At 37.4% G+C, this 20,478-nt stretch overlaps 1 protein-coding gene across 2 annotated transcripts in view; it reads right to left on the reverse strand.

Annotated features, from left to right (window-relative positions):
• Positions 1-20,478, reverse strand: part of Mypn (myopalladin) — a 121,840-nt gene that overhangs the window by 50,688 nt on the left and 50,674 nt on the right. For both annotated transcript variants that reach the window (XM_058577974.1, XM_046419722.2), the window contains 6 exons: positions 18,466-18,641; positions 16,264-16,315; positions 12,885-12,999; positions 11,335-11,406; positions 4,179-4,320; positions 1,563-1,586 (listed from right to left, as the gene is read on the reverse strand). In XM_058577974.1, coding sequence (XP_058433957.1) covers positions 1,563-1,586; positions 4,179-4,320; positions 11,335-11,406; positions 12,885-12,999; positions 16,264-16,271 — 361 coding nt within the window. In that variant the 5' untranslated portion in view covers positions 16,272-16,315; positions 18,466-18,641. The remainder of the gene's footprint in view (positions 1-1,562; positions 1,587-4,178; positions 4,321-11,334; positions 11,407-12,884; positions 13,000-16,263; positions 16,316-18,465; positions 18,642-20,478) is intronic.

Below are 20,478 nucleotides of genomic sequence, written 5' to 3' on the forward strand. Positions count from 1 at the left end.
TGGGATTAACTCTTGGCAGGGTCCATTGATGTTAACATAAAGCTAGGAATTATGGCTATCAGTGTCTCCAATTATCTGGGAAGGAAGATTCTTTTCGAACTAAGGTAACTTCTGACCAGCTAATGACCTGACCGTGCCCACATTAACATGGGATTGACTTGTAAATGAAGCCTCCTAAATAGGAAGGCCACCATGACAGTTCTGGAGAAGACCAACTAAAGTCAAAAACTCCACCCTCCCTCCCCACTGAAAAAGGAGTTGGCAAAGAGTACAGAAGGTGGTCCCCACTTCTGGTAAACATCAAATAGTAGTAATAAAATTGGGGACAGTATTGTCTCCTTTATTCTCTACTTGGAGACGGCCGGTTCTCTCCCTTGAGAGTGCTTTTTGCTTAAGCCTCACTTTTCTTCTACTTTATTTTCACTTCCCGTAAAGTCCTCTTGCATGATGTTTGGTATCTGACTTTAAATTTTCCCTTCATCAGAACAAAAGTTGAGTTTCAGCTGCCTGCTTTCCTGTGACAAAAGGCTCGAACATTTTTGAAGGGCAAAGTACCACTCCACTATAAGCAAAAAAAAAAAAAAAAGTAAATCCACTTCTTGTCTTTGCCAAATATCTCTAAGACCTTAGTGTAGGGTCAAGCAACATGGAGTTCAAGGTCTTCTTGAGTGAAATTCATTTCCATTCAGTTGTCAGGAAAAAATAATTATGATAATGAAATTCCAAACCATCTTTCTCACCCAGGGATACAAACAATCTGATTCTTCAAGGTGGTTATGGAGAGGGTGCTCAGATGTTCACGTCCTGATTTGTGAATGACTTGTATTTTCTAGTGGTGAGAGTTTCACCTACTGTCACTTCCATCTATCTCATCTAGTATTCCTCTAACGAAATATAATAGCATCAAATTAAACATTTTATTGTGTCTCTGCAAATTTCAAAATTTGATGCATCGAATTTGAGGCACATAGGTTGTGGAATTGGAATTGATCTGGTATCATAAAAATTGCTCTGCCCAGTTTAAGAACGGTATGATTGGAGGCCAAGGATGGTGGGGAAATAATTCCTGTGAAATAATCCTCAAAACTCAAGAACTAGGGCTGGGGTTGTGGCTCAGTGGTAGAGCCTTGCCTGGAATGGTTCAATCCTCAGCACCACATATAAATAAATAAATAGATAGATAGATAGAATAAAATAAAGGACCATTTACAACTAAAAAAAAATTTAAAAAATGAAGAATTCACTGCATTCATACCAGGTATTGCATATATATTCAAAATTTGCAAATTCTCCCATCTTTTCCTTTTCTTATAATAACTAGGGTTCATTTGGATCTTTTTTTACTAAAACTTTAATTTTCTCTTTCTCTTGACACCAGTGTAATTTCAACATGTTCTTATCTATATTAAATCACTCATTATATATTAAAAAATTAAAGTTGCAATAATCTTCGTTAATTTTGTTTTTTTTGGTGCTGGGGATCAAACCCAGGACCTGTGCATATAAGGCAAGCTCTCTACCAACTGAGCTATATCCCCAGCCCCTGTTGTAATGATCTTTACCTGGTTCTGCCATGGATCGAGGTTCTAAAAGAAAAAGAAAGAAAAAAATTCTGAGCATTTGCTTTTTTCTGAGAGATTACATTTTTAAATCAGAAGTTTCCTGTAGAATTTAGTAGTCTCTTGCATACTCAGGAGTAATTAGATAAAGTTAATCTATCAATGTTAATGACCTAAGCACCCACAACCTCAATAGGGACGGAAAAGGGCAGCAAGAGAGCATCTAAATGATGTTGCTGCACCTTGGAACACACCTGGGTCCACTGGGGTACATAAACCTTTGGCAAGGCAAAGTTCCTGAGTTGGCTGGGACTCTGAAATGACTTGTTTTGATTGGTGCTTGTTCGGCCTTACCTGAAAAAAAGCTCGTGAAGACTGAGAGATCATGTTTGATTTTGGACTTTCGTATGCCAGTAAAATGTAGAATATACCTTTTGCTCTGTGGTTTCTAGGATCAAGAGCCTCAGAATAGATAATAGATTGCTTGAGAACAGGTTCTATATCTTAAATTTCCTTGGCATACCTGAAAATGCCCACTGTAGTACCAGATACTAGAGTTCAGTGAATATTTATACAATTGCAGGCACTCCATAAGTTGTTGTTGAACTTAGAATATTCTACATGGATAGAACTATTGGAGTTTTTTTTTTTTTCTCTCTCAGTTTAAATGGTATTAGAATATATTATCGTTTCTGCTACTACTGCTAAAACCTGCAGTAGTTCTTATTCACATTTCATACTGATCAAAGTAATATCATTTTGAGATTAGAAGAAACAGATTAAGAAAAAAAAAGCAGGGGCTGGGGAGGTGGCTCAAGCGGTAAGTAGCGCGCTCGCGTGGCATGCTTGCGGCCTGGGTTCGATCCTCAGCACCACATACAAACAAAGAAGCTGTGTCCGCCGAGAACTAAAAAAATAAATATTAAAAAAAAAATTCTCTCTCTCTCACTCTCTCTCTTTCTCACTCTTTCTTAAAAAAAGAAAAAAAAAAGAAAAAGAGAAAAAGCAAATAACTCAGCCATGAAAGAAGGAGGGGGTGATGTGAGGTAATGCATGTTAGCTCAATTTAGTCATTCCACAATGTATGCATATGTCAAACATCATGTTGTATAAAATAAATTATATAACTTTATTTTTTGGTACCAGGGATTGAACTCAGGGGTGCTTAACTACTGAGCCAATCCCCAGCTTTTTTTATATCTTATTTTGAGACAGAGTCTCACTGAGTTGCTCAGAGCCTGCTAAATTGCTGAGGCTTGACTTTGAACTTGTGATGTTCCTCCTCAGCCTCCAGAGCCTCTGGGATTATAGATGTGCACCACCATGACTAGTTTATATAATTTTTGTTAATCAAAAAGATAAAGAGAAGTCTAATACTCCTATGTATTTGGGCATGTAATAAGGTTTGTGTGTTATTTTCTCCATTAAAAAAACAAAACCCCTAAAAACTAAAAACAAATAAATAAAAGTAACACATGTTCATCACAGAAAAACTGAAAAACACAAAAATGCAAGTGGAAGCAAAATAATTGATCCTAGACTTGCTGCTCAGAGAAAGACTACCAACATTTTACCGAATTTTCTTCTCAAGTTTTTTCTATAGTAGATTGTTCTGTATAGTTAACCAAAGGAGCAAGTAAGTTGCAACTTATTTTGTGACTGCAAAGGATCAAAGAGAAAGCATTGGAAGACAAGCTGAAAAGTATGTGATAAAAAAAAAAAAAAAAAAAAGAATCAACCACTTGACTATATAAAGCTTTCTTACAATAAAAAGAATCAAAACTCAACATGAAATAAAAGAAATAAAAAACCTAAATAAATACAAAAAAGTACCCTCCCATATCTGATTAACGATATGCAGATTAAAATAACTGTTCCTATACTTGGCCTATAAAATTAGTGAAGATTTAAAAAAAATGGTTAGTAACCATTGTTGGTGAACATGTGAGGCAAAAGGCATTTCCCTGCATTGCTGGTTGTGCTAGAGTATAGGTAGGGCAACATGTGTCTGGGACAGACCTAGTTTATACTTGGGGTCCCTGCACATCCCAAAGGGTCTCAATTTGGCTGATCAATTGTATAATCAGTCTAAATTTATCTCAACTTTTTGAGATGGCATTTTGGCAATACATATAATAAAAGCCTAAAAACTATGTACTGACAGTAGCAATTCAGTGCTATAAAGTTATTGTAAAGTAACAACTATGGATAATCACAAAGATTTGCGCTGTTAGCATCATTGAAGCCTAGTTTATAGTAGTAAAAAATTGTAACAATTTAAATTTTCAACAGGAGATTAAATATGAAATAGATATTTTTTGAGATTAATAAAGTTCTATATTAACATAGAAATATGCCCATGAAATATTGAGTAAAAAAATACATTTCCAAAAAAAGAGCATGACAGTTTTATTTTAAAGGATATGCATGGGAAAAAAATTCTTGGGAATATACACCCAAATAATAATAGAGTTTAGTCTTGTGGAATATGATTATAGGTGATTTTTTTACTTAGTTTTTTAGTATATTTTTAATTAGTTGCTAAAGCTTTAAAAATAAACATATAATCAATTTATAAAAATAAATTATCAGAAAAATAGTTTTACAGCAACAACTTACTTTTCTGTAGAATCCTAAAATCTGGAGAATCTTCTATCAAGGTCCCTTCTCTGTACCACTCAACTTTAGGGGATGGAGCTCCTTTTACTCTGCATTCAAAGACAACCAGCTGACCCTCAGAGGCTGACAAATTTTGTAGCATCTAGAATGAGAAGAATATTGTTAGAACCAAAAAATATATATCTTTGGAATGTAGTCTCAGTGTTGAATTTTAGAAAAAGACACTGTCTCACTGGACATGGTGGCACATGCCTGTAATCCCAGTGGCTTGGGAAGCCAAGGCAGGAGGATCATGAGTTCAAAGCCAGCTTCAGCAAAAGTGAGGTGCTAAACAATTCAGTGACGCCCTGCCTCTAAATAAAATACAAAATAGGTCTGGAGATATGACTCAGTGGTCAAGTGCCCCTGAGTTCAATCCCTGGTATCAAAGAGACACTCTCTCTTTTATATTTGGATTTTTTTCTAAATTTTCTACAATTTTGAGTCCGTGGATGTACATTTGAGTCTATTTTTTAATATGGAACCACTGACCTCTATAAAGCTCTTTCCTCACTATTTTCTCCTTTTGCAGCTGTTGCTGTGCTAAGTTAATTTATTAAATATCCTGCAAAACATTTTGAGTAAAGAAGCTAATTTTTAGTAAAATACTTCTGTTTGTAAACACCCACGTAGAATTTGGTTTTCAGAAGTAATAACAATAATGATAATAATTTAAAAATCTGTGGTTAATATATACTAGGTGATTCAACACAGAAGTAAAGTATTATTCCTCAAAGATTGTGGTTGTTCAGAATGTGGAACAGCTCTGTGGCCAAGTAACTGATTTGTCTTGCAGGCTTTGCTTAGTTTACATTCTGTTGTCCTAGAAATTGCTTTTTATCTTGCTGTTTTGTTTTCCTTATGTGGTCTTAACAAGTATAGTCTCACTGATCTATTGAGGCATATAAACAATGACAACCTTTATATAATCATAGTCACACATGGAGTCATTGTAAAATATGTTGTAATTCTGTGAAAAGCTTTTTGATACCTCCATGATAAAAGGCTTACAAAATTCACTTTGAATTGTAAAGTTGATACTGTAATTGTAAAGTTGATTCTAGACTCTATGGGAGTACGGAATGCACATTTTTCTTTCAGAACTACATCCTCATTCATTATGATTTGTGAGCTTAAAAATCACACATTCTTTGGTGTGGTTGGTATTCCGTTTGATTATGAAATGTTTCTTTGGCATGTGTGAGAGCATATTTTTATTTTTCATTTTGGCCTAAAGACTATAAACATGGAAATATTCTGATTAAACTTTCTCTAAGTTCTGTAAGTACCAAAGGCTGCAGGCTTTCTGTTATTACAATTTTTGAACCTGCATTTAGGAAATACTGGCTCTTACGTAAGAGAAAGGGAAAGTCAGTAGTTCCTTCTTCCTTTTGTCATTCACTATTAAAAATAATTTGTGGTGTTTTTTACAGCTTTTGTTCGAACAACTTACAATATTTTGTGCAAGGCTTTTCACATTTATAGCATTTGCCTAAGGACTGCAAGGGTGGGGAGTAAGAAGTAAGGAACCACAAGCCTTTAACTGCACTTTTACCTCACGGGTGTGTGTACGTTGATATTGTGACAGCCAGGGGGCACTGTAGTTCAAAGTTAGTGTTTTTTTTCTCCCCCATCCCCAAATTTGCTTGTTGAAGTGATTCATGATGGAATTAGCACAGGGTGGTGGTTTCTGAATTAATAAAGAACTATTTTATTGAAAATTTGGTTTTTCTTTGTCTACCTCATCCAGTGACAAGAATGAAATGCTGAAAGCATCAATGGGTCTTGGCTGCTCCTGGCAAACAGGTGAATATGTCCTTCACCTTGACCTCTGAGAAAATTCTGTGCCAAAATGGGAGCCTTGGGGCCTATGGAAAACTTTAGCAGTATCAGACACTTCTCTGGAATTCATACATAGTGGAGTTTTCATTCCATCTTAAGGCAAACACATTAGAAAACCATTCCTTCCCAACCATCCCCCCCAGTACAAAAGGTGGTGACAGAAGGGATTAAATGAAATATGACACATTTACAAAATGGATGTGAGCAAAATGAGGTTAACCTGTATGTTCAACATGGCTGGCAGTTTGGATATGTAAGCCAACTCTCAATCTACAGAGAATATACTAAAGCCTTCTTGAAAAAGGATTTCCTTGCGAAATTATGTTACTTATGATTTACACCAACACTGGCTGGTTGTTATTATTCATTTGACACTGAAAACTAAGAACTTTGTTCTATTTGAGAGGCCAGCCAAGATACCTTTGAGCTACAGTGTATGGAACAAACCCACTAATATCCATAATGGGAGGTGAAATTTCATTCCAATGTGAATCAATACTGAGTAAAAAAAGATGCCAAAGTCTTCTTACAATCCGCTTAGAGAAAGCTGATGAAAGCCATAATTATAAGGACAGTAATAGTTGTACCACTGAAAATTGTTCTTTCTGAAAAGTCTCTTAAGAAGGAGCTAGGATGGGCACTCTGGTGCATGCCTGTAATCCCAGAGGCTTAGGAGGCTGAGGCAGGAGGATTGTGAGTTCAAAGCCAGCCTCAGCAACTTAGCAATGCCCTAAGCAATTCAGTGAGACCCTGTCTCTAAATAAAATATAAAACAGGGCTGGGTATCTGGCTCAGGGGTTAAGTAACCCTGTGTTCAATCCCTAGTACCAAAAAAAAAAAAGGAGGGCTGGTCATATTGCATATATCAAGGTCCAAGTCAGTTGTTTGTCATAGTGGGTCTTAGGCTATTTCCTAATGGAACCAAGATGATGTGCTTTGGATATAGTTCAAGTGCTCCCATAAAGGTATATTTGTTAAAAGCTTGGTCCCCAGTGTGATGATGTTAAGAAATGGTGGGATGTTTAAGAGGTGGGGCCTGATGGGAAATTGTTACCGGCCCCTCCCCTCACTCTGACTTCCCTCTTGCCATGTGTTCTCTCCTTCTCAAACCCATCATTGTGATATTATCCACCATGAGGTCTTTACTAGAGTCAAGCTGATGCCAGTGCCATGCCCTTGAACCTATAGAACTGTGAATTAAATACACTCTTCCTCTTATAAGTACCCAGCCTCAGGTATTTTGTTATAGTAACAGGAAACAGACTAAAACATATGATATGTACATGCTTAGTCACAGTCATATTAACCTCACTACAGATGAATAAGACAAATGAAATGGCCTAGGAAAGATTAAGTTAATCTTTACTAGGAATTATGGATCTGGACTAAAGGCCCCAAAACCAAAGGTCTACAGAGGTAAACAATGTCCAAAGTGCAACTCTTGTCTTGTGTGTCATCACCATACTGATCATTTGGGAGAACATTCTTCCAAATAACTCGACATGAGAAGCATGGTCACTTGACACTGAATTTTTTCTCTTCTGCTCTAAAGCCACAAAATGTTGAAAAAAAGAAGAATCCTTTCTTAACTGGAAAGTTAAATGGAAGTTCTTTGCCACAGAATAAATATTACAATGTGCCTGCTTTGTCCCAAGCACAGTGCCAGATGTTATAAATGTGAGTTGAAAAGATACAATTTCTGCTTGGTAGATCTCGTCCCACAAATATCATTTAGGGACATTCTTGAGAAGGAGCATCTCTGTTATTGATTAAAAGATGTCAGCTAGGGGCTGAGGATGTGGCTCAAGTGGTAGCGCACTCACCTAGCATGCATGAGGCGCTGGGTTCGATTCTCAGCACCACATAAAAATAAAATAAAGATATTGTGTCCACCTAAAACTAAAAAATAAATATATTTTTAAAAAATGTCAGCTACAAGGTTCACTTTATCATTTTATTTGTTTTTAAACCCAGTCAATATTTTTGCACCTTGGGACATGATGCAAGTGTATGTGTACAGCACTTTAGGCTGGAGTTGGATCAGAGCACTTTTTACAGATTAAAAAACTTATTGAAAGTCCTTTCCCCCTGGATTGTCACAGGTGCTCTGTGAAAAATTCTCTGGAATTGATGGGCTAGGGAGAAGAGCCCATGAAATCTTCAGAAGTCTGGATTCAACTACTGGGCCCCATGATTTCAGGGTTTCCCTCCTCTGCCATTATATAATGAAGTGCTCTTCAAATTCTCACTTCCCCTGCCCCCTTGCACTCTTCAAATTACTGCTGAAGTAGTTGGAGCCAGAGCCGCTGCAGCCTTGAAAGCCTGCCAGAGCAGCTGCTGTTGAGTGGGAGCAGTGATAGGAGCAAGATTCTAATTTGATCACCTCCCTCTCTCCTGCTCAAGAAGTGTGAGTCCTGTTCCCCCCATGGCAAAGTGAAAATATTTTTGATGCTGCATAGAGAACAAAGGATAGTCTAGCTCTACCCACAATTAAAAGCATTTAAAAACCTAAGAGGGCTGGGGAGCTAGGAGCTCAGAGGTAGAACACTTGCAGAATATGTATGAGGCCCTTGGTTGGCTCCTGGCACCACAAACAAAAACACAGAAATTCTCTTAAGTAGATTAGTGAACAAGTATATATATTCCATCACCTTCTCTTAAACTCTACCACTACTTTTCTGGGCCACTCTCCTTTTCATTTTATCCTTGTTTAGAAAGTAATTTTCCATGGCCAAAGGAGTTAAATAAAACTCTGCTCTCTAATCATTGCTTTAAAACAAAACAAGCCTTCTTGCCATAACTGGTAAAGAAATGCTTTGTTGGGCAGTATAGAAAGTGAGTCACAGGGGCTGGAGCTCAGGAAGTTCCTAAAGAAGTAAATAGAGCAGGGATAACCCGAACAAACATATGCAAATGATCTGTTATCATTGCTCATGGCCACGTGAAACCATCCTTGGTAGCTCTGACTCAGAAATTCGCTAATGACACTGGCAGTGACTATGACCTCAATCTTGCCCTGGCTGACGGAAACTAACGCAAGCACACTGTGGTTGATAAGTCTCTCTGGAATTTGAGCCACAGCCTATCCTAGTGCCCTATGTCTGTACAATCCTCATCCCATTTATGGAGGCAAAATCACAAGTCCAAAGGGCAGAGAAAGCCTTCCCAGAGTTTAGGTACTAGGGACCATTTTCCCACCATGAAGCTAATGCATACAGAGATTTTACTTAACAAATGCCTTATCTAATGATTAATTCATTTCCCCATTTTATTTATTAAAGGCATATGTATCTGCCAATCTAATTAGGAGGCAATCAGTCACCACACAAAAGCAACTAAACCTGATGTGTTCATCAACCTGTGAAAACGAAGCATAAAGAATTAATGTTAAAGGTTCCTATCAGACTTGTTAAAATAATAAAAACAGCTTTGGACCTATTATTACCTTATGAACTCCTATCTATTCATTACAGGGAGCTTTCAAGGTGATTGGGAAAGAGAGAGTAAACAACTTTATCTTTGATAAATGTACCAGACACATGTGCTCTGGGTGATCTGAATGCCTGGAACCAGGGCACCTAAGATTTGAAATTGAGTGGAGATAAGGACACCTCTTTGGTGTCAACTATCTGGTGAGGCAGATGGTGTTGCAGAACAGAAGAGAGGAGACTTTATTGGGACTAGGTATAAACTCCTTGGTGGTTTAGCTGCCTTGAAGAGTCAGCAGTCTCTAAGGTATGACAAATGGGTATGGCAAATTAAAATAAATAGAACATTTTTGTGGCACTTACGCTGTATCGTAAGACTAGGTGATTTAGCAGTGGCAATAAGAGATGACAAGAAAAAGCTCTGTTAGCTATATTTTACACGTGCACACATACACACACTCCCCCCTCACAAAGGTCCTTCTTTAATTCCTCCTCAAAGTCTTGTATCCACTAGTCACAACACATTGTTTTTCTATTTCAAGTCTTTGAAAATAGTAAAACTGAAACCTCAGGGGCAGGTTATAGTAAACCAACCTGAAAAATTGAGAGGCATCTTGTTTTACCTATGAAAATGTGCCTAACTGATATAGATATAGGTAGTCACAGCTAGACTTCATGATGGATTTTGGAAAACCATTTTGCATGAGTCGGTATGATATGTCAGGATTTCCTTGAAATGAATGCTTCTGAGGAAGTTGTGAACTTAGCTCTTTTAAGTATTAGTACTCATTGCAAGAGACTACTTTGACCATTTTGCTTGAAATTGGGATTTCTCAACTTCAGCCCTACTGACACTTGGGGCTGGATAATTCTTTATTTGGGGGCTGCCATCCTATTCAGTATAGAATGTTAGCAGCCCCACTCCAATTGTGACAACCAAAAATGTTTCCAAACATTACCAATGGACCCTTGGAGAAGAGAGTTAACCACAATTGATAACCACTTCTGTAATATCCATGCTTATATCTTAGAAGATAAAATCTTTTGAGACTTAGGTGGGTGTTCATACAAACAATGAACATAAATCCAGGCATAGGTTGCACCCATTTGGTCTTCAGAATACTGAAAAATGCAATGTGACTCAACTTTTTCACCTTTGAACTTACTGTCTGGGGCAACATATGAACAGTTTATTATATAAAAGAAAGAACGAAAGGCTGAGAAGTGGGAGAACCTGTTTCTCATCCTCATTCTGCTACTAACTAGTCTTGTGACATTGGCCAAATCGCTTAATCTCTCTGGCTTTCCCGAGGTTTTTTTCATTTGTAAATGAAAGTGCCCAACTGAATTTTCCAGTTCTAAATACAAAGACTGTGTGACTCAGAATTTGATGACTCCACAATAGCTGACACCATGGAACAGAAAGAGAAAGCTCTTTGTCCTTGAGTGAGGCTTTCCATTAAACCTCCCAAGAGCATTTAACTTCAACTCCTTGAGCACAAAAACAGGTACCTGCAACTAGATTCTTCTGAAAGTCCAGAGAAACCTCTAGAGTAGTAAGTGGCTAGAATCTTATCACCTGATCCTCAGGTGTGACCATCAGGATCAGTGTAAAAACTGACATTAGAAATCAAGGACTGGGAATGATATTTGGACAACTACCTCAAACCAACCAACCAACCAACAAAACAAAACAAAAAACAAAAAACAAAAAACCCTAAAGCTTATTTGTACTTATAAAGAGACCAAAGTCCTGAGATAAAATCAGTAAATCTTGTTTCATAAACTTCATTTGGATGCTGCAGTGTCTCTAAAGCCAGGACAGAAGGAAGCCATATTTTGATTACCTTTGTAAACACAGGAGCTGCAATTATAGGTTTTCCATCCAATCCTTGCAAATAGTTGGTAGGGCTCTGACACTGTTAGAGGAGAACAAGCAATAGAGTCATGGTCACTAAAATCATTACATGAATAGATAATACAACAAATCTACAGAATTTGATGTGTAAAATTAATCCCTAAATCAAAAGACATGCTTTCTAAGTTTATGACTTCAGATTTTAGTCTGAATTGATTGCATTTCTTTCCAGGTCATGGTGGCTGTAAAATATGTGGTGTCCACTCTACTCCAGCCCCTTCACATGGATGCGTGTAATCAGACCTAACCTCCTGAAGAGGTCCCATAAAATCCTAGGGCTGCCTCAATCACAGTTTGAAAACCGGTGGATTAGGACTAAAACTTGATCTCTCTGCATTACTAAATGGGCTAGAGAAGAAATTCTGAACTTTTTTCAAAAAGGTTGTAGATAACACATTTAAATGTATTATCATTGGTCAACAAACATATCTATAACATCTTACAAACATATTTAGATAGTATGATTTTATATGTTTTAAAGTATACACATACATATTTATTTTTATATTTGCCTAGAAAATGCCTGGAACTATCTGCTAGAAACTATTAATAAGAGGTACTTCTGAGAAGAGGGGGCATAGAGGTAGAAATTTGGCCAAAGTTTTTATTCAATATATGTCTGTACTTTTTAAATGTTTTTACAATAAGCATTTTGTTATTGATGTTGTTGTTATTATTACTACAGTTCTAGGGATTGAACCCAGGGCAAATTACCACTGAGGTACATCCCCAGCCCTTTTTATTTCTTTTGAGACAAGGTCTCACTAGTTGCTGAGGCTGGTCTTGAACTGGCAATCCTGGTGGCTCAGCCTCCCGAGTTACTGGAATTATAGGCAGGTGCCACCATGTGTGGCTATAAGCATATATTATTATTATTTTTTATTGACTCAAAAGATAAGAGCCTTTTGCTGTTTTCTAAAAAATAATTTTGAACCGGCTTACTCAGAAAGTAGAATTCTTTGCATCTCCTTGAAACTAAGTTTTACAGTATAGAATGTTTGTCCTGGGTCAGTCTGAGAGCTGGCAGCTCACTAGATATGTAATCAGCCCTCTTTATAAAGCTGGAATGTCAGACAAGCTCATAAAGAGTTTCTTTTCCTTTGATATTTGCCCATGTAACTAGGCAAGAAGTTCACAAAGCAATAGCAACACTTTCTCCATACATGGGAAGTACAAATTAATTATCATGTAACTTTATTTTGTATGTTTTTTTAAATTGGATTTATTTTTAAATTAAATTTAATTGTTTTGCAGTGCTGGAGGTTGAACTCAGGGCTTTGACTGTGCATGGATAGATAATGTAACAAATCAACAGTGGTAAGTTATTTACCACTGACCTGCACCCCCAGCCCCCAAGGTGATTATTATGATGACTAGTTGCAACAAAGAAGAGTATGATCATGCTATACAAGAAGCTCATGGTCACAGTGCATGTCCATCACAGTCCATGGCACTTGTGTTTCACCTAGATTCTTATACCTGCTGGATGGTTGACACTCTGGGCTGGGTCACCAAATGCTGGGCTTGGGGCACTGCTGGAGGAATGGCAGCAGAGGTAGTAGGAGGTAATGACACCTCATTTGGCTTCTGGATTCTGAGAAATTTTTAAAATATAGATTATAAATCAGAACTATAAATGTGTGTGAAAAGTCTGTCAGCAAAACTAATAATATCATCACTCCTTATAGTTGGATGTAATACAAATCTTTGTTTGACAATATTCTACAAATATTTACTGAGAGTTTACCGAGAGTTTCCTTTCCATACAGTTTGTTAGGAAATGCAAATATGAAGATGGATATGCCACCATTGTCCTTGGGTCACTTGCTTTCAGTGTAGCCAGGGAGTCAAACCACCTGAGATCTAAGATGTGACAGAACCCTGTGCAGAGGATATCTTGTTTAGATTTGTTTTGTTGTTGTCTGTATTTTCCCTCTTGTTGTTCCAAGTAAGAGGCCAAGCTTTGCATATTGTTATCTCTGGGATTGTGACATGGCAGAAAGCAATAATAATCCAAAATCTTCAAGTTTACATAATTTGAAGGGATTTTTTTTAAGGTCAAAAGAACCAGGAAGTATTCTTGACAAGGTTGTGGAGGAAAGATTATTTGGTTTGTGGGGAAGGCAGAAAGATCTGTGGATCTGGCCAGACAGCCTGGCAAGGGGAAGAACCTAAATTCAGAGGAAAGGTGGAAGGTTCCAGTCTTGCTAAAGACATAGTCCTGAAGCATGTCGGGAAGAAACAACACTGGACTTAAAGAGCCACTGAGATTTAGCACATGGGCCTCTCACCTGTAACCCAGGAGAAGAGATGACCATTGACAGAGGGCTTCCCTGTCTTTGGTCTGAATGTTACCTCTCTTGTGTCTCAGCTTCCCCAACTCTAAAATGGGGGAATAGTAATTCTTATTCCACAGGGGTTTTGTGAGAGTTAGATAATTCATGCCAGGTGCTTAGAATGATGCTTGCTCCCACACTGCTTCATATATATCAAAGGAATCTTTGCATAACTGTGGAGGGGGGAAGAGACACCCAATAATGACAGATCCTAACCAGGCAGGATGGAGTCTAAGAAGCAGAATTACATGGTGATGCAAAGCCTATCATTGTCTCTAAAGCATGGGTTTTCTTCTGCAATAACAAAACCCCTGATTTCCTTACATGACTGTTCCAAAAGACTACACGCCCCAGTCTTCATTGCAACTAGGTGTGGTCACATGGCTCTTTTTAGTCATGGGATATAAGGGATAGTGAAATATGCTATTTAGAGAGCTGACCTTACAAAGGAGATGGACATACCCTTTATTCCTTGGTATCTTAAACTAAGAAAATGAGGGTGTACCTTAACATGAGATGAAGCAGAAACCTGGAAGCAGACTGAAACCTACTATAATGCGAAGCCATTTACCTGATTTTTATGTAAATGAGAACTATCTATCTCATTTAAATCACAGTTAATTTGGGTTTCTATTATATAAAAATGAAGTCAAATTTTAACTATTACAATTAGACTTATAGCAAATAAATAAATGAACTATTTCTTGCATAATTAATGTATCAAAATTCATACCATTAAATTTTTAACATATTTATAGGAACCTTGAGAAAGGAGTGATGAGTGTGTAATAGAAGAGGAATTTATTACAGAAACCCAAGAGGAAGAATACTTAGTCCAGGTTGTGAAGGATAAGTAGGAGTTTGCCATGAAAAATAAAAAATGAACCATGCATTGTTTTGAGTGAGATGTCAGCAGTGTAGACAGCCCAAGATGGAGGCCAGGTAAGACTAGTGGATCCTCCACAGAATAAGACTTTAAGTTTTTTTTTAATGTTTCTTATTTTGTTTTCCCATAGATAATCTTTTTTTTTTAAGAAGGAAAATGATAGGAGCAGAATGATCTCATAGAGAATAATCAGTAATATTTTGGAGACTGTAGAAGAGAGAAGAGGGCTGGAGCATCCCTCTAAGAAAGAGGCTGGCATCAAAGGCCAGCAGGAAGAAGATACTGAAGCAAGGTCTTGAGAATGATAAGGAAGTGGGTTAAAGGGAATATCCTTTACTCTGGTCCTGAATGTTCCTGCACAGGAGCTGAAAGCAAATTCTCATTGCCAGGTAGATAAACACAAAAGATTCTGAAGAGTAAAACGATTTCTGCACTCGCAGAGCTTACCCTCTATAGGGGTAACACAGTTTACGTCTCTTCAATCAGGCTCCCACATATTTCTGTTTGTTTCAGGAAGCCTCAGGAATGGTTACTATGTCTGTTTCTATTCCCAGGACTTCTGCTGGAATGTTCCTGTCTCCCTTTTGGGGGGTATCCTCCTTCTGTTCTTCAAAGGTTCAGTTTAGGATCACCCACTCTGTAAAACCTTTCCTGTTCTCTCCCTGCACCCCCAACCAATAACTATTCTTTTGTACCAAGTCCTGTACACCATGCACATGGTCATCATAGACTATTATACTATATTACTCTTATCATCTATATGTTTGGTATTCATTTCTTGCTACCTCTACATTGTCTTCTACTAGGTGTGAACCTCTTGAAAGAAGGAAGCATCTGATCTTTCTTTATTTTGTACCGGAAATTAAACCCAGGGGCGCTCAACCACTGAGCCACATCCCCAGCCCCTTTTTATATTTTATATTGAGACAGGGGCTCACTGAGTTGCTTAGGGCCTCACTAAGTTGCTGAGGCTGGCTTTGAAGTCAAGATCCTCCTGCCTCAGCCTCCTGAGCCGTTGGGATCATAGGCATGCACCACCATGCCAGGCTTGACTTTTCTTAATATCCATTGCATCTAGTGTAGTGCCTGGGGTAATGTAGGTGCTCAGTCAATGGTTGCAGAAACTAACAAATGAATGGATGCAAGTTTGTTCAGTATATAGTACAACTATTTAGCAAAAAGGATATAACTATTCCAGATCAAATATATATATATATACATGAACATATATACACATCTATACATATACACACACAGTAAATAAGAGATGTAAATATTTTAAAAATGATATGTATATAAAATACATAAAATTATGAATAATATATAAAAGTTAAAATATATTTCATATATAATTTAGGATAACCAAATTTTGTGTTCTTATAGTACTATCTAAACATGAGCTTTTTAAACCATTAGGTTATTGGTTTTTATACTCTGTAGATATAAATACAATATTTTATAAGTATCACTTCCTATTTTAAATACTGAGAATATTCCAATTAATCTTAAGCAAGACTTAAGCAAAATAAGTAGAGTCTTCTCCAAATCTGCCTCTCTCCTCAAGTTCTAGTAACCAGTTAGGACTTTTTTTAGTATCTGAGGATACTGAGTCTATAAGATAGAAAATTAGAATTACCGATTCATCTCTTCCTTGTTAGGGTCCCCTTCTGAATCAGAAGAAGAAACTCCTGGAGAAATAAAAACAAAATATGAGCTTTTAAAGACAATAATTTCAATATTTTAAAGCTAGTTCTAGATATTTGAAGAATCTTAGACTTAGAAATGAACTCAGTGATTCCCTACACTAACATTCAATTTGACAAATGAGGAGAAAGACACCTTAAAGTTGAAGGAATTATTCAAGGTCACATAGCTAGTTAGTGATGGAGTTCAAGCTAGTTGGTCCAACTTCAAAGTGCTCTACTATGTAAACACCTCCTGATATCATTGGACTGTCAAGGTTTGCAGCCATTCTTTGGTGTTAGAAATTCTCATGCTCTGGCCTACACAGATTGACTAGAAGAAGGGATTACATTGGATTCTAGACATTGTAGGTGTAGGTGGATGTTCTTCCGTCCTGCCCTAATATTAGCAGGTCAAACTTCATTTTGGAAGTGGGGGTGTTTGAAGTCCAGTTGCCACAAAGAAAAAAAATCCAACAATCCAATCTCAGCACTGTTAGCACAGCCTTGATCCCGGATTTACTTCTCAAGATAGTGAATTCCAGGAAGATATAACAGAGCTAAATCTGGAGGTATTTATCATACTCTGAGAATTTGAGGATAAAAACATAACACATTCCTACTAGTGTATTTCTTTAATAAATGTTTATCAAATATTCACTATGCACTTGGTACTATGTAAGGTATTGGAGATAAAAGTAAAGAAGATGAGACAGTCCTGGCCTTGCAATCTAGTTGGTAAACAAACATTTATGCCATAGTAGTACAATATGTAAGTGCTAAAACCAAGGTGTACCTAAGGTATAATAGGTAGAAAAAGTACTGGTGAATGGTCCCCAGAAAAAAACTCAGAGGATGACTTAAAATAGGAACAAAACTTAGTAGATACAGGAGTAACATAGATTGATTTCTTTCCTAAAATTAATCATCTAAGTTTTCTGCTGAGATAAATGCTTTTCCAAGGTTCCCAACTGGTATCCATGCTTCTATTTTTGACTCCCTGCAATATATTCTCAACAAGAAGCAAGAGTGACTCTGTTAAAAACTAAATCAGGTCATGCCATCTCTCTGCTTAAAACCCTCCAGAATTTCCCATCTCCCTCAGAGTAAAACCAAAGTCCTTGCAACAACGTACAAAGATTTGTATGATCTGCTCATCTACCTCCCTCTACCTTAACCCCATCTTGAACTTTTGACCTCATCTTCTATTACTTTTTGTTTGTTTGTTTGTTTTGTGTTGTTTTGGGTGGTACTGGGAATTGAAACCATGGCCTCACACGTGCTAAAGTGCTCTACCACTGAGCTACACCACAGCCCCAAATTCTCCTTTCATTTCTCTTCTTTTTGTGGTGTTAAGGATTAAACTCAGGACCTCACAGATGCTAGGTAAGCACTCTACCATCAAACTACATTCTACACACACACACACACACACACGTGTGTGTGTGTGTGTGTGTATATTTGAGCCATAATCTCCTTAATTTGCCCAGACTAGTCTCCACCTTGTGACCTTCCTGCTCCCTAGTAGTTCTCATATTACTTTTTCCCTTGGCATGAGGAGCCTGGCCATGCTGGCTCCTCTCTACCTTAAGACTCTCACCTCAGGGCCACTGCACTTGCTGCTTCCTTTTCCTTGTGTGGTTTTCTCTTGACTATCTTTGGGGCTCACTTTCTCACTTCCCTAGGTCTCCATTCAAATGTCACTTGGTTAGGGAAATCTTCACTGCCACCTTATCTAAAATCACACACACACACACACACACACGCACGCACACACCCACACACTCACACGCATACACATATAATTCCTAGCCATCTTTCTTGCTATTTTTCTAGTTACATATACCTACCATATTATATATTTTATATATTTATTTCACTTGTTTTCTGTATCTCATCATAATATACATTCATCAATATGTAAGTTTACTTTTTTTTTTTTTTTGGTAGAATAGCCCTCAATAAATGTTTACTTAGGGCTGGGGTTGTAGCTCACTGGTAGGGTGCTTGCCTAGCATGTGTAAGGCACTGGGTTCAATTCTCAGCAACACATACAAATAAATAAATAAATTAAAGGTTAATTGACAACTGAAAAAATTAAAAAAATGTATTTATTATAAATATATGCATTAAGCTTCAAGAGTATTTTGCGTTACCTTCTATATAAATTTCAGCAGAAGTTGAATCTGTCCCATAGATGTTGGAAGCGAAGCAGGAATAGCGTCCTGTGTCCTCTTCAAAGGCTTCAGCAATGGTTAGCGAATGCAGATTTCCTTCCTGGACGATGTGAATGTCTGGAGAATTTTCAAGCTCCTTGCCTTCACAGTACCACCTGCAAGTAAGGGAATATGGCCTTTGGACACAACTAAAAAAACAAGACAATAATATAGATGGCTCTAGATACTTCGTAAGAAGAAAACTGTGAAAAACTAAGAGTCAGAACATTAAACAATCTGTTATTTGATTGTGACAATGAGAGAGTTGGCAGTATTCAAATCACATTGACACTTTACTCATGAGATTGGAAAGTTGCTCTTATTAAGAATGATACAAGGGCTGGGAATATAGCTCAGTTGGTAGAGTGCTTGCCTTGCATGCACAAGGCCCCAAATTCAATCCCCAGCACCACCAAAAAGAGATACAAGCTAGGTACAGTGGCCCATGCCTGCAATCCTAGCCACTTGGCAATCTGAAACACAAGGATAGCAAATTCTAGGGCAGCTTGGGCAATTTAGGAGACTAAATTATCTCAAAATAAAAAAATAAAAAGGGTTGGGCATGTACAAGGCCTTGGATGTGATTCTTAGCACCGGGAATTAAAAAAAAAGGGGGGGGGGTACAATTGCAAGAAGACAGAAAGCAAGTACAGCCAACTAGGAAGAGCAGGAGAGTAGGGTAGAAAGACGAGGGTGTTTGATATGGAACTTGACTTCTCCAAAAGTGCCTTTCAGCTTTCTATAGTGGGCATTAAATAAACACTTCTTTAGCTTATTTAGAGAACATTGAATAGATAATAAGCTTTGTGAAGTGGTATACACTCATCCCTGCTGTTAAATTGTATCTGACCTAACTGAAAATTAATTTGTTCTGTTACTTGAGTCACTAAAGTAAGAAGGATGAGTCATATTTCCCCAGGAGAGAGCCCACTCTGGAAAATAACCTAAGTTAAGGTATTTAATTATAATTCTATATAACTGATGTTATACTATAATACAAGTTTCTACCTGGCCAAGTTTTCTGGCTAAAAGTTTATACAAAATAATAATATAAAATGATGTTGAAGATGTGGAGGTGCATAATAAGAAAAATAAACATTAAAGTTCAATGGAAATGTCACTTCTCATATCACAGATTGGTAAGTCTAAAGGTTTGATCATTCTCATACATCATTAGTGGGAATGTAACATGGCATAACACCTATGAAAGGAATGTGGAAATACTGCCATAATCACACATACATTTATTCTTGGACCTAACAAACCCACTTGTTGGAATCTATCATACAGATGGACTTCCACACACACACAAAATGATATATGTACAAGCTACTCATTGAAATAGTCAAAGATTGTAAACAAGCCAAGTGTCCATTATTAGGGAACTGATCAATAAACTACAATAGAGCCACACAGTGGAACATGCTGCGATCTAAAAAGAGAATAAGATCACTGATGTGGAAGAATCCTAAGATACACAGTTATATTTTAATTGTAAGCTGCAAAATAGTAGATATAGGGTGTTAGCTCTGTTTGAGAAATGAAGAGTTATGGATTGAATTATATACCCCCCCAAATATGTTGAAGTCCTAACCCCCTGTACTTGAGAATATGATCTTATTTGAAAAAAATGTCTTTAAAAAGTCTTTGCAGATGTAATAAAGTTAAGGTGGGCCTTAATCCAATATGGCTGAGGTTCTTATAAGAGAATGAAAATCCTACGTAAAAATAAAGACACATGGGAGACCCCATGTGATGACAGAGGTAGAGATGAGAGTGATGCAGTTGTGGCCAAGGAGCACCAAGGACTGATAGCCACTACCAGAAACCAGGGAGAGGCAAGGAAGGATTTTACTCAGAGTCTCAAATGGAACACAGCCCAGGTGACCCACCCATCTTTTTTTTGGGGGGGGGTATTAGGGATTTAATCCAGGGATGCTTTATCACTGAGCT

This window comes from Marmota monax, unplaced genomic scaffold (assembly GCF_021218885.2).
Source record: "Marmota monax isolate L192 unplaced genomic scaffold, Marmota_monax_Labrador192_F-V1.1 WCK01_AAM20220418_F8-fsc00019, whole genome shotgun sequence".
In the NCBI taxonomy this organism is placed as follows: Eukaryota; Metazoa; Chordata; class Mammalia; order Rodentia; family Sciuridae; genus Marmota; species Marmota monax.